Source organism: Palaemon carinicauda, chromosome 27 (assembly GCF_036898095.1).
Source record: "Palaemon carinicauda isolate YSFRI2023 chromosome 27, ASM3689809v2, whole genome shotgun sequence".
NCBI classification, from domain to species: domain Eukaryota; kingdom Metazoa; phylum Arthropoda; class Malacostraca; order Decapoda; family Palaemonidae; genus Palaemon; species Palaemon carinicauda.
This window is the reverse complement of record NC_090751.1, coordinates 18,094,191-18,117,750: the sequence shown is the minus strand read 5'-3', so window position 1 is coordinate 18,117,750 and position 23,560 is coordinate 18,094,191. Positions and strand designations below refer to the sequence as shown.

Genomic DNA, 23,560 nt, shown 5'->3' with positions numbered 1-23,560 from the left:
CACCTTAGCATTTCCCCAGTTAGATAGCAAAGATGCTGTGAAGAGGAATTAACCTGATTGTTTGAATAAAAGCCACTCCTGTGGTGTCGTCACTCATCAACACCATGGACTTGGCTGAAGGAAACTACGCTAGAGTGAACGGGGTGTGTGTGTGTGTCTAACTCCCCCGAGGAGATTTAGATCTGACAGGCCCCTGTTGGTCACCCCGCACTCCCAGGAGGGCAGGTGTCCTCATCAGATGGGGTAACTGATGAGATAGTAGTAAATGTACAATAGAAAAAAGGAGGATCTTACTGCCTTCTTCAGTCTTTCTAATCTGCTCTCAAAAGGAAAGACTGTACTAGCCTAATATTTTAAAGCATTTCTATGAATACCAGTTTTGTGTTGGCCTTCAAGAGTTTAACTCCAATCCTCCGGTCGCGACAAATCCTGGGAAGCCTGACTCAGTGTTGGAGAGGAGATGAACTGGAGTCTGATAGAATTAGCATGTTGGCTAAGTTTCTTAGCAGACAAATGCTGCTCCCGTGCCACGGAGGAGGTGCGACCAAGTCGAAAAACTTGCCCATTTATTGGTATTACCAATCGTTTAGAATGATTCTTAGATCCTTTCTAGAAGACGGAGGAGCTGGAATCTGGCGGTAAACATCCCAACTCCCATGTATTCATGAAGTCTTCTGCTCTGACTACTCGTCTGACCGTGCATGTTATCTCAATCCTGAATGAGGTTTGTTGAACAAACTTTTACAGTTGATTGTAAAAGCTCGGAGAGCCTGATGAAAAAACTTTAATCATTCATTGATGACATAAAACGTGAGTTCGGATGTACATACGGACGCACATTACAGAAAGACCAGCCATTGCACTTCCACAGGCATGTCTTAATAGCTGAACTGCTATCCAACATTTGGATTTGCAAAACCTCACTAGTGGCAATCACTTTGTAGTACTTTACTATGTTCTACCTTCCTAGCGGGTTCTGGTGGTGTATAAGCAAGAGAGCATGCGTGACTAATATAGATCTTGTCATTCATTTATAATACGAAGATAGCGACTTGTAAGGTAACCACATCCCAAAACAAGTGACCAAAAAGGTTAGACAGGGGGAGAGGAGGCGACTGATTGCTATCGTCCATGGCACGTCGGTCCGCTAGTAGTGGCAATGGTCCGCTGAATGTTAGCAAGCACTGACGAGAACCAGTGAGCTGATGAAGAAACTTGTGCATCTGCATGAGCGGACCCTTTAAACATCTCCATGACATCTTTTAGTCCTGTCGAGAGATGAAGCCAGTATAAAGATTTAATAAGATGCAATGCATAGGGAATCTGTTTCCACTATACTGTACTTGCGTGATATCAAGTGGCGAGTGTGGTGTTAAGCACCAAAGCCAACAAGTGTGCTGTACCCCTCCTTCCGTTTGCGAGTACTGGGTTAGGTTCCAAGAAAAGTGTGTGCAAAGCTTCCTTAACAGCATGTCGTAGTAAGCACGACCTGTAGAACCATACATTGTAGTTCTGTGTGTTACCCGGCGAATGGGAAAAGTGTCTCTCGAGAAGCGCAGGAACATGCTTTAGATTTTGCCCTCCCTCCGCCAACTGCCATCGCAGAACGAGGGAGTACGCTGCTGTCAGCTTTGAAGAAGCCTAACCCGACGAGAAAGGCGTCACCAGCGAGGTGCAGGAACATGCTTCAGACTTTGCACTCCCTATGCTGGCTACCATCACAGAATGAGAAAGTTAGTTATCATCAGCTAAGAAGAAAACCACTCGGGGGAAAACTTAACCCGCAAGAACGGAAAATGTGCCCCCAAAGAGGCGCAGTAACATGCTTCAGCCTATGCACTCCCTCCGGCGGCTGTCATCGTAGAACAAGGGAGCGTGTTGTCTGTCATCAGTTCTGAAGAAAACCACACGGGAGAAAACCTAACTTGCGAACGGGTAAGGTGTCCCCCCAGAGGTGCAGGAACATGCTTCAGACTTGGCACTCACGCCGCCGGGTATCATCGCAAAACGATGGAGTGCATTGTTGTCAGCTCTGAAGAAAACCACTCTGCAGAAAACCTAACTGGCGAATGGGAAAGGTGTTCCCCCGAGAGGCGGAGGAACATGCTTCAGACTTTGCACTCTGGGTCGGCTGCAAACGACCTTCCTGGTATCGAGCTCGCAGGGTGTGAGCAACATCTCCAAGACGGTGAAGGAGCATCCACACGGAGAACAACTCCGCAGCGGCGGAGGGGTAAAGAGCCTAGGGGAAGCGGGGGAGTCCTTAAGTCTAAGGGTTATGCTGAATATAAATTTGCATCATAAGTATTTATTTATTTATGACCTTGTTCCATTTAATTTTTACTTTTTTTTATGGCAGCAGGAAGGACTTCTAATTTTCAAATTTGATATTTCTATTTAAATGCTTGGTACTCCAAAGTGTCCATTCTGTAGCTGTTAAGGCTGTTGGACCATTTAACTAACTCCTAATTTTTTTTTGTACATCAAAACTTATATGGTCGAAGAACGACAAGAGGACAGATTCCGAACCAGACTTCCAGAGACGGAACCACAGGAAATGTTCTACTTACAAAACCAAGAGGAATATATTCTTGGTTTTTTATTTAATCATTTAAAGTACGCCTCGCTAGAGTCTTCTTGCTTGGATTGATAAGATGAGTACCTAGCATATATTTGGGTTATATGTTTAAGGTAACTGTATTCAATCTCTATGGCCTTACATTGTCTATATAAATAATCCTTCCTCCCTGCCATAATTTCATATTTTATATTAAATCTTTAAGTTATAATTTTTGACAAAGTATTTTTCTTATTTTTACTAGTTATTGCCGTTGATCTTCCTCGTGGTGATTTTTTTTATCATATATGGATTGGTAAGGACTTTATTTAGATATATTTTTTTTTTCACTTGTTACAAATGTGGCTTTATAATAGATTAATTAATACTTAAAAGGTTAAAACACATCTTTCAGGATATGTATATTATCCAGACTGGGCTTCTGTTTCTGTAGTCTGGCAGTTTTTTTCCCTTCTATAACCGATTGGTTATTTTGGTACCAGTTTACTTGTTTCATAATTTACAAATAGAATACTTAAAATTTTATATATTATTATAATTTGATATTTGTATATTCTTCTATGAAATAAACTCCTTACCTGGTGTTCAGTTTAATATTTATATTATTAGTGGCATAATTTTGTAACTGTTTTGTCCTATTATCCCTTGTTATATGCAGGCGAGGAAGGAAAGCTGATATAAAACCAGGAAAATATGCTCAGATTGGAAAAACTTCACATTATTGTATGAATTTCATGCTTCCTTCATTACTTTTATGAATTATAATTTTATAATTTATATAAATCCCTTTCTAATTATAATGTAATGGTTTTTTGTAAATATGCTTTCAAGAATTATGATTGTATACTTTATATCAATTCCTTTCTAATTATAATTTAATGTTTTTTTATTAATAAATTAATGTAGTTTGTGTGATTTGTATAATTTCTTATTCCTGGTAGTCGGCTACGTGCTTCACAAACTTATTTTTCAGCTTAAGGGCTGTTCAGTGTCAAAGGGAAGAGATCATAAGAAAAGGTTTCTCTGCCCTCAAGGAAAAACCCGGCACTAGGCCGTCTCTTAAGAAGCATCACTCACACCTGTGAAAAATAAACAAAAACCAAAAGAACAAATTAGTGAAGGTCAGTCATAAAAAGTTGGGCGGTGGAGAGAGACGAACGTTTACTCTCCACTGAACCAAAAGTAAAAGTGACAAGACAACACTGGTGTGTGAGAGAGGGCTAGCCAGTACTACCCCCTACCCCAGCTAACTAGCGGTGGGATAATTATACCTTGCTAAAAGTCTTATGGCTAGTCTTCCAACTTCACTGAAAGTATATTCCCTAATAAAGAGCGAAAGGGTTTGTATTTAGTGTTAGAACAAATTATTATAAGCTAAGCTACAACCCTAGTTGGAAAAGCAGGATGCTATAAGACCAAAGGCTACAATATGAAAAAATAGCAAAGTGAGGAAAGGAAATAAACAAACTACAAGAAAAGTAATGAACAACCAATATAAAAATTTTAAGAACAGCAACATAAAATTGGCTCCTTCTAAACATGGTAGAATAGCATGTACGAATGTGCCCTAAAGCAAGAGAACTCTTACCCATAACAGTGGAAGATCTTGATACAAATGCTATGGCACTACCCAAGACAAGGGAACAAATGGTTTGATTTTGGTTTGATTTTGGAGTGTACTCCAAGAGCTGCTTACCATAGATAAGTCTCTTTTACCCTTACCAAGAGGAAAGTAGTCATTGAACAATTATATGCCAGTACTTAACCCACTCAGCAAAGAAGAATTGTTTGATAATCTCAATGTTGTTAGGTGTATGAGGACAGAAAAAAAAGTGTACAGAATAGGCCAAACTATTCGGTGTAGGTGTAGGCAAAGAAAAAAATGAGCCGCAACCAGAAAGGGATCCAATGTAGTAATGTACTGTCCAGCTAGCCAAAGGATCCAATGACTCGAGCGGTAGTACCTCAACGGGTGGCTCGTGTATAGGGAACATATATGTCACTTTAAAGGGTGAAAATCAAACCTATGTCAAAAATCAACATCACGATTCTTGGAACCATTAATGACATGCAAAGGGGTACTACTCTAGTTTGTTCAACCTAACTTGTTAATAATTTCATATTGGCTACCTTTTCTTATGCATGGCATAGAAGTACAAACTATTAAATAGGTTTTCAAGGCACAAAATTATTGGTTATAATTTTAGCAACATAAGATTAACACAGCAAAGAGCAATATTTTAGAAAATCAGTACTAATGAAATCATATGAAATCATACATGCAGTATGTATGCATAAAGATACCACTTAGAAAAAATAAAATCTGGACTGTAAATACCTATCAATCAATATAAAATACAGTATATCAAATCAAATTAATACTAAGTGTCATGGTAAACACTGTTGCTAATCAATTACTGTGAATGAAAAAAGAAATTTATAATTAAAAGGTGTAATAAATAAAACCTTAGGAATCCAATACAATAGCTAAAATGCAAAACAATTTGTTGCTATAGATGTTTGTAACTTCATGGATACGGTCAGTTCTTATTCGCGATTAATTACCGTAGTTTACAAAAACAGCCGTGCACATCAAAATCACGTATACGAAACAAATTCTTCCCATATCAATACATGCCAAGTTAGTCTAATGTGGACCCAAAGTCCCCAATTTTTTCGTATTTTAAGTAAAGGAACTGTGTTTTACCAAAAATTAATAAATGTATCAACTATGCATTAGCAACCCTGAGTTTACGAATGAAATTAACATTACTACATCATGAATTGTGGTGAAAAATTTTGTATATGCATGTCGGTGAAAAGAAACAATTAAAAACACAGCATTCAATTTCATAAATTGATGACTCTTTCAGATCCAATACAAAACTGTACATACATATAGCAGAACAAATAATTATATAATCTATATAAATCCATTTTTTTATCTTAGCTTAAAACATGGCATTTGATTTCATCAGCTTACCACTAGTTTTAGCAGACATTACCGTATCACATTCTAAACAAAATCATTATTTAAAGAAGGCAACTGTGGTTTATTGAAACGTTTTTGTACTTTTGTTTCCAATTTTGGGTGCATTTTAACAATCAAGAATTACTGAATTTTTATACTTTTAGTTGTATAGTAATCAGATCATCACGAGTTTCCGCTATCAAGAATATGCGCACATTATTATTATTATTATTATTAGCCAAGCTACAACCCTATAGTCTATTTTTTATAGCGGTGCATATTTGCACCCACTCACAGGGGTGCCCTTTTAGCTCAGAAAGGTTCCTGATACCTGATTGGTCGGAAGTATTTTTGTCCGAACACCTTCATTGTTGTCGAATAATTACCAAGTAATGTGAATCGAAACTTATTTATTAACATATATTTCTCCATCAGATATATGTTTTGTCAATAAACAATGTGAAAGAATGAATATATTATAAAGAATCGTCTTGGTAAGTCTAAATTTAATAACACAATCCGCCGAAGTCAACGACAGCAGCTTGTTTTCGGATGCACGCTTTGTAATTTTGTAATTTTCACATATTTTAACGCAAATTGGGATAAATTACACTCAGCATAAGATAAACATGTTATTATAAACTTTCTTTGAATACCAGAATTTACCAAAATCATGGAATTAATAAAACCCAATATTTGTGAAAACTTATGGGGAGGTAAAAGAACAGCCTGTAGCGGCCTGGCGGGAAAACGATCCCTTCTGACGTGCAGACGCAGTTTTTTTTTTCTTTCGTAATATAGTTCGCCCTATTCCTTTCAGTATAAATAGTCTTGCACTGTCTCTCTTCGTGCGTGCCAATGCGGGAAAGCCGAGCTAAGAAGGACGGGGCTTTTGTCCTTTGGATGGTGTACAGATCGCACGGGAGTTAAATGGCGCTAGATGAACTATCGGACTTAGCATAGAGGTAACAGCATGGAACCTAGTTGTATCCCATACAGTAAAGTGTATTTATTAGTCGAAGGTGGTACAAGGATAATCCCTCGGCCTTTCAACTGTCGAAGTATCAAATTTGTGCTGTAGTTGCTAAAAAAAACTCAGGATAGTTCATCTCAATTGAAGAATTTTGTTTTGTATATATGTGTTGTGTTATTTCATTTTGAAATGTCAAAAAGACTTCGTTTGTCAATATCTCCCAATTAGAAAAAGGAAACTGATTGGACTAAGTGCTTTATCTGTCAGCTAGACAAAGATGAAACATGATGTCACCCAAGGATACTTCAGACATGAACAAATCGGGGTATATACTTCAGACATGAACAAATCGGGGTATACTTTATTAGCAAAGAATATTCTAGAGTTCCGAAAGCTAAATGAAATGCCCACTTCTTTAGATGCTGGACAAATTAATGATGGTCAAGGAATAGAAGAAACACTGATCAGGAATAATGCACAGTATCGCCATTCGTGTAGAATAAAATTTAACAACACTAAACTAGATAGAGCCAGAAAACGAAGATCAGAAGTGGACAGTGATGATGAAAGTGATTCAACTAAATATACGAGAAAAAAGACCTCTCAAGAGTTAGGTAAAATGGATGTTGTGAGATGTTTTTTATGTGAAAAAGAGAGTCCCTTATCAGAACTTCGTGAAGCAATGACAATGCAGTTCAATGACAGACTTAACTGTTGTGCAAAAACATTACAAGATAAGGAGCTGCTTGCAAAGCTTAGTTCAGGTGATGTCATAGCTCAGGAGTTCAAGTACCATCCAAAATGCTTAAAAGCTCTATAGAGCAGAGAAGGAAAGACACGGTCTTGAAACAACTACGGACCAAGAAAAAGTCGACTGGCGATGAACTGGTATTTGCAGAGCTAATAACACATATAGTGGAATGCCAAAGTGCCAATCCTGGAGGTATAGTTTTCAAACTGGCAGATCTTTGTTTGCTATATGAATGAAGACTAAGTGATTTTTCATCAGCTGCAATAAAAGTAAACAAAACAAGATTGAAAGAGAGAATTCTGTCTAAGCTGCCAGACCTACAGACATACCATCGAGGTCGAGAGGTAGTGCTTGTGTTCAAGAAGAATATTGGGACAGCACTTCTAACTGCCTGCGAGTATACTGATACCATGTATTTTGCAAAGACAGCAGAAATCGTTCGGAAAGAAATGTCACAGCACAAGGTTCAATTTACTGGTACTTTTAAACCTGAATTGATATCAGAAGCTATTCCAGATATATTGCTAGAATTAGTATCTATGATTGAACATGGCCCTGACATCGAATCCTAGATTGAAAATGGGGTCACGAATTCTGATCTCGCAATTGCTCAGTTATTGCTGTTCAATTACCATAAAAAGGAAGTCAAAGATAGCAGCATTTGCCAAAAACAAAGGTAAGAAGTCGTGCTGGCAGGCATGGAATGTCTATCCTGAGGCAACAGCGGTATTTACAAGACTTAGTTCGCCTACAGATGACTTATCCTCTTCTGACATAAGAATTATTGAAGAGTTTGTTGCTGTGATGTACGACCACTCTAGTATCACAAACAAAGTCGATGAAGCAAGGTTTAAATTGTTTGCACGAAAACAGAAGCCTTATAATGCCATCTTGCCCTCTAGGGCAGCTTTAGTAGAGCATGTGAAGTGAGCTGTACTGCAAGCGGGGCATACATGGGGTCAGTCTGTGGTTCGCATTATGAAATTACCTTCACCTGAAAGTTGAGGTTGGCAAAAACACGACAATGTTTGGACGCCATATTGGACCAGCTTGCAGCCAATAGCAGCGTCATGTCAACAGCTCTTAAAATGTTTATGTAAAAGGATTTGTACTGGGAATTGTAAGTGCTATAGGTCAGGATTGCAATGCACAGCATTATGCACCTGTACATGCGAAGATACATGAATCAATATGAGTTTGTCAGTCTAATTTTGCACATGTGCTTTGCAGTTTTCACAAAATTGTATTTAAAGTGAATACCGACTTAAATGTAGACGTTTTACCTCAAATCTAGGCCACTGGTCATCAAACAGCTTAATTTTAGTATTTTTGTACTTTTCTATTGTCAATGAATTAGTGATTACTTTTTAATTTCGTTTGTCGTCAGCTCATCTCAAGGTGACAGTGTCGAGAATATACTATAATTAACATGCTACTGTATTGTTTATATACTTTGCTAACTTCTACAGTATTAGCTACTGATTTCTGCCTCTAAAGTTTCACATTTTGACTTGCTTTCTTTGGTGATTTTTAATACGGTGATGTACTGTACAGTACGGTATTATTTGCTGATGTCTAATTCTCAATTTTACACTTTAACATTACGCAGCTAAGAAATCTAGTGCCAAATTTAGTGCTTCTGCATAAGACATTCTCAAATACTAGACACGCAGATAACAAGAGTTGACTGTAGTTACCAACAAACTGTAATACCTTAGACATAATAAAACATGTACTTATTATACCTTTCTCATATTTACTAACAAAATAATTGCAAAAAAATTACAATTAGCATTGACATTAATTTGATTTTGAACAGCTATGGTAAAACTTGATCAAATTGTTCTTAACTCTATTCTCAGAATATGGCTCCATACCAAATTTCCAAATTCATAAATCCAATTCAAGATGATGCTAGAAAGCTCTTATTTTCTTTAGAATTAAGAACTCTAAGTCAGGTGATCATTGTGGACTACGATGGAGGCATAGGACCTATGTGACCTTTATGAACAAACATTAATCCTGAAATAAACAATACTGTATATCATTTTACCTATTTTAGTTGCTGCCTCTTTGCTATCACCTTTGCTTGCTTTACTGGTTTCATTCTCCTCCTTACTGCTCTTTTTCTCCACTTCTTTCTCTTCATCTGCAAACATATCCATCTCTGGCTCAGCTGGTGGTGCACTAGCTTTCTGTACCTGTGAATATTTGTATATATATTAATTATTCCATAAAAGAAACTTGATAGAAAGTATACCTCCACTAAACCCACTCAAATACTTAGTAGACTATAAAAAGCTGAAAAACCTATTAATTGAAGTCTATTGAAAAGTTGTAAAAAAAAATTCTTAGAAAATTAAAAAAATATTTTCTTGGAATTTATATCACAAAATAATTAACAAACATAAGCAGAGCAACTGTGAAAAAATGATATTTTAATTATAAAATAAATTTTTGAATATACTTACCCGGTGAATATATAATAGCTGCTACTCAGCGGCTCAACAGAAAACACACTCAAAAAACTCGCGAGCGATTGCTATGAAGGTTGTGGGTGTGCCCACCAGCACCAACTATCGGCCAGATACCACTCTTGCATGTAAACAAACCCTTCAATTCTTCTCGTCCCGCTGCGTCTCTATTGGGGAGGAAGGGAGGGCCTTTAATTTATATATTCACTGGGTAAGTATATTCAAAAATTTATTTTATAATCAAAATATTATTTTTAAATATTTAACTTAGCCGGTGAATATATAATAGCTGACTCACACCCAAGGCGGTGGGTAGAGACCAGAGTTAATTAAGTTTACAGCGTATAAGCTAAGAGTTTTTGACAGTTATCAATATAACAAAACCAAAATATATAGGTACCTGGTAAGGAAGTTGACTTAGACGATTACTCTGCCTTGTAAGTCTGTCTTCCTCACGAAGCCCAGCGATCCTCTTAGGATGCTGAAAGACTCCCAGGAGCTGAAGTATAAAGGGTTGCAACCCATACTAACAGGACCTCATCAAACCCCTAATCTGGGCGCTCTCAAGAAATGACTTTGACCACCCGCCAAATCAACAAGGATGCGAAAGGCTTCTTAGCCTTCCGTACAGCCCAAAAAACAATATTAAAAAACATTTCAAGAGACAGATTAAAAAGGATATTGGAATTAGGGTAATGTAGTGGTAGAACCCTCACCCACTACTGCACTCGCTGCAACGAATGGACCCAGTGTGTAGCAGTCCTCGTAGAGTCTGGACATCTTTTAAGTAAAATGACGCGAACACTGACTTGCTTCTCCAAAAAGTCGCGTCCATAATACTTTGCAGAGATTTATTTTGCTTGAAGGCCACGGAGGTTGCTATAGCTCTAACTTCGTGCGTCTTAACCTTAAGCAAACATCGGTCTTTCTCATTCAAGTCAGAATGAGCTTCTCGTATTAAAAAATCTGATAAAATATGACAAAGCATTCTTTGACATAGGCAATGATGGTTTCTTAACTGAGCACCATAATGCCTCAGATTTACCTCGTAATGACTTAGTACGAGCTAAATAGAACTTAAGAGCTCTAACAGGACATAATACTCTTTCCAGTTCGTTGCCTACGATCTCTGATAAGCAAGGAATATCAAAAGATTTAGGCCAAGGACAAGAAGGCAGTTCATTTTTTGGCCAGGAAACCAAGTTGAAGTGAACAAGTGGCTTTTTCTGTAGAAAAAACCGATGTTCTTACTGAAGGCATGAAGTTCACTGACCCTTTTAGCCGAAGCCAAGCACACTAGGAAAAGTGTCTTGAGGGTGAGATCCTTCAGGGAGGCTGAATGTAATAGCTCAAACCTGTCTGACATGAGGAACCTTATGACCACGTCTAAGTTCCATCCAGGAGTTGCCAAACGACGTTCCTTAGAGGTCTCGAAAGACTTAAGGAGATCTTGGAGATCTTTATTGTTGGAAAGATCTAAGCCTCTATGTCGAAAGACCGAAGCCAACATGCTCCTGTAGCCCTTAATCGTGGGAGCTGAAAGGGAGCGAACCTTTCTCAGATGTAAAAAAAAAACTGCGATTTGGGCTACAGAGGTACTGGACGAGGACACAGATGCTGACTTGCACCAGTCTCAAAAGACTTCCCACTTCGACTGGTATACTCTAATGGTAGAAGCTCTCCTCGCTCTTGCAATCGCACTGGCTGCCTCCTTCGAAAAGCCTCGAGCTCTTGAGAGTCTTTCGATAGTCTGAAGGAAGTCAGACGAAGAGCGGGGAGGCTTTGATGGACATTCTTTACGTGGGGCTGACGTAACAGATCTACCCTTAGAGGAAGACTTCTTGGAAAGTCTACCAGCCATTGAAGTACCTCGGTGAACCACTCTCTCGCGGGCCAGAGGGTAGCAACCAACGTCAACCTTGTCCCTTCATGAGAGGCGAACTTCTGCAGTACCTTGTTGACTATCTTGAATGGTGGGAATGCATATAAGTCCAGAAGAGACCAATCCAGTAGAAACGCGTCTATGTGGATTGCTTCTGTATCTAGGACTGGAGAGCAATAGATTGGTAACCTTTTGGTCAACGAGGAGGCAAAGAGGTCTATGGTGGGTTGACCCCAAGTAGCCCAAAGACTCTTGCCCACGTCCTTGTGGAGGGTCCATTCCGTGGGTATCACCTGACCCCTCCGACTGAGACAGTCTGCCAAGACGTTCAAGTCCCCCTGGATGAATCTCGTCAACAGGGAGATGCCTCGATTTCTTGACCATAAGAGAAGGTCCCTTGCGATCTCGAGCAGCGTGAAGGAGTGTGTGCCTCCTTGCTTGGAGATGTACGCCAAAGCTGTGGTGTTGTCTGAGTTGACCTCTACCACTTAGTTTCGAAGAAGCTTTCGAATATCATCAAGGCCAAGTGGACTGCTAATAGCTCCTTGCTGTTGATGTGCATGCTCTTCTGACTTGAGGTCCACAGACCCGAGCATTCCCGACCGTCCAGGGTCGCACCCCAACCCAAATCCGACGCGTCTGAGAACAACACGTGGTTTGGGTTCTTGACTGCTAGGGATAGTCCCTCTCTCAGACTGATATTGCTGTCCCACCATTTCAGGCATGCCTTTACTGGTTCGGAGACTGGGAATGATACCGTCCCTAACGTCTTGTCCTAGTTCCAGTGAGAGGCTAGATGGAACCGGAGAGGCAGAAGGTGTAGTCTCCCTAGTGAGACAAACTGCTCCAGGGATGAGAGAGTCCCTACGAGACTGTTCCAACTCCTGACTGAACAAACGTTTTCTTTTCAGCATTAGTTGGACTTTGAGCAGGGCTTGTTCTATTCGGTGGCAGACGGAAAAGCCCGAAAAAAAAACTGGACTGCGAATCTCCATCCCCAAATATAGAATAATATGGGATGGGATCAGTTGGGACTTTTAGGTTGACCAAAAGTCCCAACTCCCTGGCCAGACTCAACGTCCAATGTAGATCCTGCAGACAGCGAAGACTGGACGATGCTCTGAGAAGCCAGTCGTCCAAGTACAGGGAGGCTCGGATCCCCGATAGATGGAGGGATTTTGCCACATTCCTCATGAGCCTCGTAAACATGAGAGGAGCAGGACTGAGGCCAAAGCACAGGGCTCGAAACTGGTACCCCACATTCCTGTAAACAAACCTCAGAAACGGTTGGGAATCCGGGTGTATAAGAATGTGGAAGTATGCCTCCTGAAGGTCGAGAGAGACCATCCAGTCGCCTTCCATAAATGCTGTCAAGACAGCCTGGTAGACTTCATCGTGAAGTTTGTCTTGACAATGAACACATTGAGCGCACTTGCCTCTTACGTACTCCTGCAGTGAACATGGCTTCCAGATCATTGGAGCCATCCCTGAGGGACTTGTTCCTGCAGAGAACGTGGCTGTCAGATCATTGGAGCCATCCCTGAAAGCCTTGTTTATGCATGACATAATTGTACAGCAAAACTTCAAACGCTCGGAAATAGCTCTGAAGTCGACCATAAAATCTTGGAGCGTCTCATGGCCAGGCGCCAGGGAGAGTCTATGAGGTTTGAGAAGTCTATCTGGGCAGAGGCAGGAACTCCCAAGCCGAGAACTTCTCTCGTGTCATATCAGACTCTCGCTCTATAAGCCAGCTTAAAAGTAGGGAAAGCAAAGGCTGCCTCCCCCAAACTCCTCCTGGTGATAAACCAGTCGCCTAGCAAACGTAAAGCTCTCTTAGAAGAGCGAGAGAGCACTAGCTTATAAAACAACAGTTTCGAAGTAGCTAGGCCTAGTGTAAACTCTGACGTTTAGGCGAACGAGGAGCAGCAGTTACAAAAAGATCCGGACAAAGATCCTTAAAAATCAGCATGATTTATTTAAAGTCCATAGAGGGCTAAGCAGCTTTAGGCTCCTCTCCGTCTGACAGAGTCCTCAAGGGAATATCAGTAGGAGGGGGAACAGCAACTTCCTCATCTGAAGGAACCTTGTCCGACAATAGCCGAGTCTCAAGCAAGGGAGAGACCTACCGTGGTGGCAATGCTTTACAAGCAGAGTCCACACGCACTGGTGCATTAGTAGCGGACCAGGACGCAACGTCATGTAACTGCTTAACAGTCTGTGAACTGTCAACAACAACAGGTGCGGGAGGACGCTCGGCGTCCACTCAAGACTGTTTTGACTGCCTAGTCTGAGCAGTCAAAACAACTCTAGACTGCGGTAGTTGACGCTCAGCGTCAAAACAAGTCAACTCCGCTGGTTGGCGAACGTCCTGAACGTCAACAGGAGCATTAGGAAGCGGCCAAACGTCCAAATGCGGCTGAAAATCAACACGTGACCGCATCGAGTGAGGCTCTACATATCGTGACTGACGTGACTTAGCTACGCCAACGTCAACAGGACGCACAAAGGTTCGTTTGGGCGGCTGAAGGCCAGGATCTCGATGAGATAAACGGCTAGGATCAACGTGAACCTTATCGGCAGAATAGTCTTCCATGAGAGAGGCAAGCTTATTCTGCATGTCTTGCCGTACAACCCATTTAGGATCAACGGGAATGGTTGCGGTAAGAGACGAGGGTAACGTCTGTGACTGCAAAACCTTGCCTACAAAAAGACTCTCGGAGCCTGTGTTACGCTTTTGTTTAGGCGCCGAGCAGTCTTCCGATGACTGCATAGGGTCAGAGCTGTCCTAATAGTTAAAACCAGGACGCTGGACCTGTCCTGAAAGGACTGACTTTCGCTTAAAGGGCCTCGAGACCTTGTTCCACGGTTTCTTATGCGAAAAGCCTTCGGATGACGAGGAGAAAATCGTCTCTCTCGCCTTATGGTAGGGGTGATCTTGGTGAGATACGCCTGATACCATAGAGGGAACGTCTGTTCGCTGATCAAGGCCTCTCGAACCCATAAGTCGTACGACATTACTTCTCCCCTGGGCTTGGGAGCTTGCAAGAGGTCTCGGACTAGGCGAACGACAGGCACGAACAGACGAACCCTCGGTCGCAACACTGATAACACTTTGCGCAATATCACTTTATCACTACGATTTTCTGTTTTGCACTTATTTCACTGAAATCGAATTTTTTAAACAATTCACATTAGGTATGAATAAAACTGATTTCTACCTGAAGCACGCAATTCTACCATCATCAAAAGGTTATAATTGCGAAATCAGTCGTATAATGTAAGCACATTAATACAAGCAATAAACAGTAAACATATTTTAAGATAAAAAGATCAGTGGCTGGGAAAGAGACTAAACACTAGTTCATTCAAAACTACGTTTTCAATCTCTCACCGTACAGTGCCTTGGGACGAGAATAAAAACTAAAAACGTTTTATCCTTTCTCCCCGTACAGAGACTAGGGACGAGAGTAACTCGAGAACAACGTTACTCGCTCGGGACGAGAATAAAGATCGGAATGTTCTCTCTCCGTCTCTATCTCTCTCTCTCTCTCTCTCTCTCTTGATTTCGCACCGAAGAGAAGACCCCACTTACGTTTCGTCAATAAACAGGTTATTTGACCAAAGGAAAAAACTGAAAGGTTTTTCAATTAAAAAGTTCCTTTAAAATAGAATTTAAAACATTTAAGCTTTGAAAGAAGAATGAACAAAACGTCAGAATCGATTTACTCTTTCTGCAAAGTGAAACCGTGATACTCTCTCTCTCTCTATTGTAACGATAGAGCGCAAACTGCGTAGCATAAATAAACTAAACGTTAGTTCATCTTTGAAACAGTACGAAGACTATTCAAAGAAAATCTTTCATAAAATATCTACTAAAAAATATTCATTTAATAAGTTTTAAATCATTAGCTCTGTAAAAGTTATTTACGATTGAAAGGGCTCAACGTTGTTTAACTTCGGTTTCCAAGTTAGGACCGCCTACTCTCAGGAAAGGTCGCATATAAACAAATCATTAAAATTTATCTTGATGTTTATTATAAATGGAAAGCTAATCGAAGAGGCCTAATAAAGGCGGTTGATATAAAATATATAGAGGAAAATCTATAATTAATTTATAACGTGATAAGATAATTGCTAAAAGCCTAAAACACACTACCATACTAAGGGAAGGGTCGGCCATTTAAAAGTCAAAGAAAGTCCAAAAAACAATCCAAAGTCATCAAAAATTAAATCTATCCAAAAACGAGTTCAAGATTTAAGTTGAAGATAAAACACCTGTACTGCGAAAGCTCAAACCAAAAGGAAGTACTTCAACAAATATGTTGAGAAAACTCCAGGTTCTACAGCGAGTAATGATACGTCTTGTCGTCAAGGTCGACAGAGAAGAATTGAAGGGTTTGTTTACATGCAAGAGTGGTATCTGGCCGATAGTTGGCGCTGGTGGGCACACCCACAACCTTCATAGCGATCGCTCGCGAGTTTTTTGAGTGTGTTTTCTGTCGAGCCGCTGAGTAGCAGCTATTATATATTCACCGGCTAAGTTAAATATTTAAAATTTATAGATGCATGCAAACCTAGACTAAGGTATCAGTTGATAACTTTTTAAACGTCTGTCTATCTGCTTCCAACAATAATAAAATAGCAGCATAAGGCACCCATACAGTACAACCTCTTTATCCGCTGTCATTACATCCAACACAACCTCAGTTGAGGAATTCTGCAGATAATAGGCAATATACAGAAAACTATTAGGATATTTTTATTTTCCACATGTATATACTTTTATTTACTTGAGAAATGTAATTGTACTTTCAATGTAAAATATACACTACAGCAGAGAATGTTCTATACTGTAATAGTAATGATATTAAAATTCTCTCTCTCTCTCATATACATACAGTAAGCATTTTAATGTGCTGTATTGCAATCAACTGAAGAGTATAAAACATGCTAGTGTTGTATACTATTATAGGCTATTACTCTTGTCATAATATGATACTAATAAACATAAGAGTAAAGAAAAGATAAACATGCTCAATAACTTCATCACCAACACTTGCTAATTATTTGGAGCTCATATAATATAATCCATAAAAAATGAAGATATTACCGATGAAAATTATCAAAAGGGGCTCTAAAACAGTTCTTTATATGATCCACAGCATGTAATATTGGTTTTATGTGATCAGCAAAGGGAAAACACACACACACACACACACACACACACACACACACACACACACACACACACACACACACACTCACTCTCTCTCTCACTCTCTCTCTCTCTCTCTCTCTCTCTCTCTCTCTCTCTCTCTCTCAACAGGTGAATAAAAATGCAAATATAAAAAAAAAAAAGGAAATAGAAAAGAGGGATGAATGGGAGAAACCTTTTAGCCTTTGACATTAAATCAAATTACAATAGTGTAATACTAATGGAATATGTTTGGTAATACAGTACTGAATAAAAGGGAATGAATATAGATAATAAGGAATAAGGGAATATTAAGGAAGGGTGTAGGATATAAACTACAATGAAAAAAGCAACGGTAATAATGAGTTAATAATAGAAATGTAAAGGAAAGATGGAAAAATGGAAGGAACGTTTTAGCCTTTGGAGCCAATATTCCCTTCACCTAAAAGCAGGCTAAAGCTACCAAGTGGTGATGTAATGTCATCTGTTTTAAAAATTTTACCCATTGCTAACAATCTAGTGGTCGCGAATATGTATATTTTCAGCGTATATTTTTTTACAATGGTTTTAATGGTTCAAAGATGAATAGTTGAATCAGCGGATGAAGATGTTTTACTGTATGTAGCAAGTACCATTGACAAGATTAATACAGTACCTACTATTACATCATAATGTCTGCACTAAAGCAAGAATATATAAATTCCTATTGCACCAAATACATATTCTTACAAAATTTTCTTATCTTATTTGTTTTTATGCATAATACATATTTTTGGACTTACAAATTAAATACCGTAGTACATTGTATACTGTATACAGTACATACATAATTGATTTAACTGCTCCAAGATTGATTTTACCCTTGGTCAACAAAATTTATTAATGAATTTAATTATAAGAAAGCACTTATAATACTGTTTACAAATTTAATTTCAAGAATAGAGATGATCTAAGACCTGCACATCTTAATATGGTAAAGCATTGTATCTAAATAAGGTTTAAAAACCTCTTGCCAGATCTATAATTAACTTTTAGGGTTACCTACTGTGTGAATCCTAAGAACTTTTCTGCAAAGGCTAAAAGAGGGAATTCAATACAACAAGATATATGAAAGAAATATTGTTTTCTCTGCCCTAGGGGTAGTGTATTACTATTATCATTATTAGCTAACCTTCAACCTTAATTGTTAAACCAGGATGCTATAAACTATGGGCTCCCAAAGGTGATAAAAGAAAATCTATCTACACCATGGCACTCCCCACAATTTTGGGGGTTAGCCCCCCCCCCCAAAAAAAAAAAAAAAAAAAAATCAACTAAAGGGCACTTTCCTTTTCTCTTCATTCCCCTGGCCTGACGAGGGTTTCAACAAAGTTTGGTTTGTACTGCTAGGGTGCCACAGCCCACCCTCCCCCTTTATCCACCACAATGAAGCTTCATAAGCTGAATCCCCTACTGCCACTACCTCAGCATTCACCAAGGTGACCCAAGGCAGCAGCAAGACCTATAGGAACTGCTTCACAATTGCTCACCATTCATTCTTATTCCTAGCACGCTCTTTAACCTTTCTCACATCTACCCTCCTATCACCCAGAGTTTTCTTCACAACATCCAGCCACCCAAACCCTGGGCTTCTTTTTGTACTTCTCCCATTAAATCTTGCATTAATCACCTTCTTCAGCAGACAGCCATTTTCCATTCTCCCTATGTGGCTAAATCACCTTAACACATTCATATCCACTTTAGATGTTAATCATTTCTTACACCCATTCTTACCCTCACTGCTTCGTTCCTAACACTAACTAATCAAGATACACCAGCCATACTCCTCAGACACATCTCGAACATATTCAATTTCTGTCTCTCCGTCACTTTTATCCCCCACAACTCCGATCCATACATTACAGTTGGTACAACCACTTTCTCATACAGAACTCTCGTAACATTCATTCATAACCCTCTATTCTTTACAACTCACTTCTTTGCCCCCAACACTTTACATCCTTCCTTCACTCTCTAACGTATATCTGCTTCCACTCCATCATTTACAGCAGCAACAGACCCCAAGTACTTAAACTGATCTACTTCCTCAAGTAACTCTCCATTCAACATGACATTTAATCTAGCACCACCCTCCCTTCTCGTGCCTCTCATAACCTAACAATATTAGGCAATATTTACTGTGTTAATCATCAGTCCGAGCACCCGTTCGTGGCAAGGGGCAGTGACTTTCTAAGTTAGGAGTTAACCCACCCTAGTGCAGCATTCATTCGCAAAAATTCCCTTTTTGCGCCTGTGTCTGTAACCTAACTATCGCAAATTGGGAGGCCTGACCATAAAGTGAAGAACAATCACCGGTGTGTGAGTAAAGGGGGTAGCTAGCTACCTACCCTACCACCTGCTAACTAGCGGGATAGGTAGTTAACCCTCGCTAAATTTTAATGGCTCGTCCTTTCAGCTTTTTAATACCTCTATAAATAGCATAGGTTTGTATTCCAGTTATGGAACAAACACATTTTATATGAACAACCAAACAACTGCCAACAAAAACCTGAACCCAAGAAAAACAAAGACATCGCCACTTCAGCCTTAAAGAAATGAAGAATTTCAACTATCCTGGAAACCCTTACTAGCAACTGCATGGTCTGAAGAATGAGTCTTAACAATGGGGTGCCTGCTTTGGAGCAGGGTCATGCAGCATATATCATCCTGAAAATGCAGCAGTAATGCACCAGGCAAAAGGTCCCTGCAACCCCAAAACCTCATCTAATGTGTCCAACATGTGGCAAACTATGCAACCCCCTGATTGACTTGATAAGCACTAGGAATACACACAACAGCAGTAACACCACATCTTTGAACTCGCCATACTACACCTGTGATCTACTGAGGAACCTTAATTGACACCACTGGCTACAATGGACTGCTATTTAACCTCATTTAAGTTAAAATACCTGAATTGCATCTGTTAATGGTTTAGAATCTTGAATAAACTTTAATTACCTAAATATTTCTTAATAAATATATGCACAGTACTCAGGAAATTAAAAATAAGCTGACAATGTTATCTATATTCTGCCATGAAATTCCAGCAGAAATTATTGATTACAGTTTATTCTTTTGTATAAGCTTATTTCTACTATATTTCAATACCTAAATTTTATAAACAAAAAGTTAAAATTCTCAGCACTTAACCTAATAATATTTTTTAAATCATACCAGTTAGGAATTTTCAATAAGCTCAGTGACATAATACAGAACAACTTAAGGACTGGATCACCTCCAAACACGAAAATATTAATAACAAAAAACTATTTTACTCATGAACTAGATATATTCAGAGTACCCTTATATAATCATCGCCAACAATATATGAGCATAAGAACCCAATACAGTATATATGTTCTTTGTCTGTCCATCATTCCGGACCTATGTCCATCGTCACATATGAATTGCGGTCTTAATTCTTTTTATTTTAGACTTCCTTTTGTCGCATGTTAACACACAAATATGTAAACAAAGTAAAGTAGGGTTCCGAATTATGTGAGAATTTGGTCGATTAATGGCACTGCATAAATGGAAAATTTCATATTTCGAAGCACATAACAGGAATAATTCCATAATGGTCATGGCAAACAGCAACTTGCCTATTCAATTGTGTTTACTACCCCATTTTCAATACTTTCTATGTACTATACTATATTTTTTCTAGCATTAAATAGTTCTTATAAATAAATCTATTTAAGATGTTTCAAAGTTTTAATAACTTCAAAGAGCTTAAAATTACAACCAGCATTGGTGTAAATGCTGTATATTTATCCTTGTAACACGATACAGAAAATTTATTTTTGAAAACTAGCGAGTGCATAAATGGGCAATCGCACAATTTGAACACGCATAATTTGCGACTGTATTGTACTATTTAGTTTTACCAAACCTCAATCAGATCAAGATCAAGATAATCTTTGGCACCGTCGTTCAATTAGTTCATTATGCATGTTGCATAAGATTTTTCATAACTCTGACCTTACTTTACATTCAGCTCTCCCTGGATAATTCTATCCTGTTCGTAATACTGGGAAGGCAGTTAATTCTAATAGCCAGGCCTTCTCCATCATGATGCTCAATACTACAGAGTATTCTAAAAGTTTTATTCCAGCTGTTACTAAGTTGTGGGATGATCTTCCTAATCGGATAGTTGAATCAGTAGAACTTCAAAAGTTCAAAGTTGGAGCAAATGTTTTTATGTTGACCAGGCTGATATGAGTCTTTTTATAGTTATATAGGACATATCTGTTTTGACGCTGTTACTGTTTTTAGAATGATATATTGTTAATTTAATATATTCTCATCATTTATTTCCTTTCCTCACTGGGCTATTTTTCCCTGTTGGAGCCCTTGGGCTTATAGCATCTTGCTTTTCCAACTACGGTTGTAGCTTGGATAGTAATAATAATAATAATAATATAGATCGATAAATAAATGTATAGCCGTGACGTCACACTGATTTTCATGTTTAAATTAAATTCTCTAGCGATATTATTTACCACTTTATATAGAAAAGCTTAATTACACAAAAAATGCAAACCATATATAAGTTAACATGTGTAGTTTCAAAATTATTTCAAATTTTAGCAAAAATTTCAAGCGGAAAAAAGTTAGTTTGATTTATGGCGCACCAAAGTTTTCAATAACGTGTGAACTTTTTATTATACGATATTTTCTTTATTGACGTTATGATTATTTTTGCATGCGACGTTCTAAACACTTATATATCGATATCAGATTTAATTTGTCCTTGTTTATTGTAATAAATAGAATTGAATACTATTTACTACTTACGTTGGTATCAAGTCGAGTGTTGAAATCGTCAGCGTCTCTGTCTGTCTGTCTGTTTATCAATATCAAATTGAAAAACGGTTTTATTTAACCAGCAATAGTTGCTTTCCCTAATCAATTGTTGGTGTGTCTCACAGCCTTCAGTGAGTGAAGAGGTAAACAGATGGCGGATATTAGATTTTCAGGCATGAAATGAAATAAAAATACTGAAAACACAAGCAGAAATAAACAGTATTTCAAACTGCATAAGGCCTATTCTCGCGCTCCACCCTTTTAATAGGTTACGCCATGGTTACACCCATATCCCTTTTAAAGCTCTGTGACCAACAAAAATGGCCACGGAATGTCCAAACAAACTTTGCGTTGTATGCTTGGGTAGTTATAGAATATAAATCCATGAAAAAATCAAATTAGATATTTTGGAAAAATAGTTGGTTCCCAAAGGGTGGTCCGGGCCTTAAGCTACATATAAACCTGAAAAAAAATACACATTTCATCATAATCAGAAGTATTTTTAAAGAAACGGCTAAATAAATTTAACAGATTTTTTAAGCTAGTATAGCATAGAAAAATCTGACTTACTTTAAAATTAATCATTTCATATGTTTCTTGGTAAATATCCATGTTTCCAGTTTCCATAATCTTGTTTGCTAGTTCTGTGAGTCTTAAAAAGTCAGCCATATTCTGATCTTCACTTTCTTTCTCTAAACTTCCCATCTTTTTTAACTTCCATCTCTGTGCAGAGGACATTTTTTTATTACCACCAAGTCTCTGGAAATGTAAAATGAAAATAATTTTCAATATTTCTTCAAGTTATGTAATAGATTAACAATAGAAAACAACTGAAGAAAATCCTTGAGCCATTCACTATAGTACATAAAATGAAAACTGACAATATTCCCTTATTTTTGTGAAAAGTCTATTCATGTACAGATTAAATCAATAGACCTTATGACAGCTTTAGAGAAGTAGAAGAAATTCTGAAATTTTTTACGAGGTTGAGATATTTGTTAATCCATTAAAATTCTTAAAAATTTTTATTAGTATTTTCCTATGATACAGTAGTAAAAGGGTATGAAATATAATAGGATGGATAGGTGTTACATGTGTTTTAAATACAAAATACCCAAAGAAAAATGGAATTGTTACTGAAAAAACAATGAGAATTTACTAGGAGTTATATGTTTGTAATGCAAATTACCCAGAGAAGAATGGAAGTGTTAATGAAAAAACAAAAACAAAGACAAAATGAGAATTCAATAAATATTGCTCACATTGACCCTTATAGAGCCAGGAGTAAAGTCCCCAAATAATACATGGTAAGAAAACTAAAAACAATTTTCAAAGAAATATGACAAATTTGGAAGTAATTTTTAGTTTTCCTAACGATACAAACCTTTAGCTATTTATGGGGGTATTACTTTTGGCAAAGCTGAAAGGAGCCATTAAATTTTAGCGAGGGTTAACTACCCATCCCGCTAGTTAGTGGGGGGGGGGGGTTAGTTAGCTATCCCTTCACTTACACACCTGTGACTGTACTTCACTTTGCTTGTAGGTAGGACTTCAAGGAGGATAGAGTTGGCGGTTAAGTTTGTTTAAATAGCTAAAGGTTTGTATCGTTAGGAAAAATACAAATTACTCCCAAATTTGTTGTTTGTTCCGTAACTGGAATACAAACCTACGCTATTTATAGGGGTGACTCACCCATTAGGAGGGTGGATGTTCCTGCCAATCTGCCGTTTTGGCTTTACCCGGGACTTCCTTAATATGTATGTTAGTACAAAAATAAAAAAACCCTAACACCTCGCTAAACCTTGCTAAGCATGGTCTGCAGCCTACACAAGCTGTGTGTCTAGTTACTAGCAATGTGACTGTCAAGGTATAAGTTATTTTGAGTCTGT

General features: G+C 38.3%; 1 protein-coding gene across 1 annotated transcript in view; it reads right to left on the bottom strand.

The window, feature by feature from the left end:
* The window catches only part of holn1 (CD2 antigen cytoplasmic tail-binding protein 2 homolog holn1), a 77,936-nt gene that overhangs the window by 9,728 nt on the left and 44,648 nt on the right, over positions 1-23,560 (bottom strand). Inside the window, exons 5-6 of the mRNA XM_068350838.1 lie at positions 22,242-22,430; positions 9,327-9,474 (exon numbers count right to left, since the gene is read on the bottom strand). Coding sequence (XP_068206939.1) covers positions 9,327-9,474; positions 22,242-22,430 — 337 coding nt within the window. The remainder of the gene's footprint in view (positions 1-9,326; positions 9,475-22,241; positions 22,431-23,560) is intronic.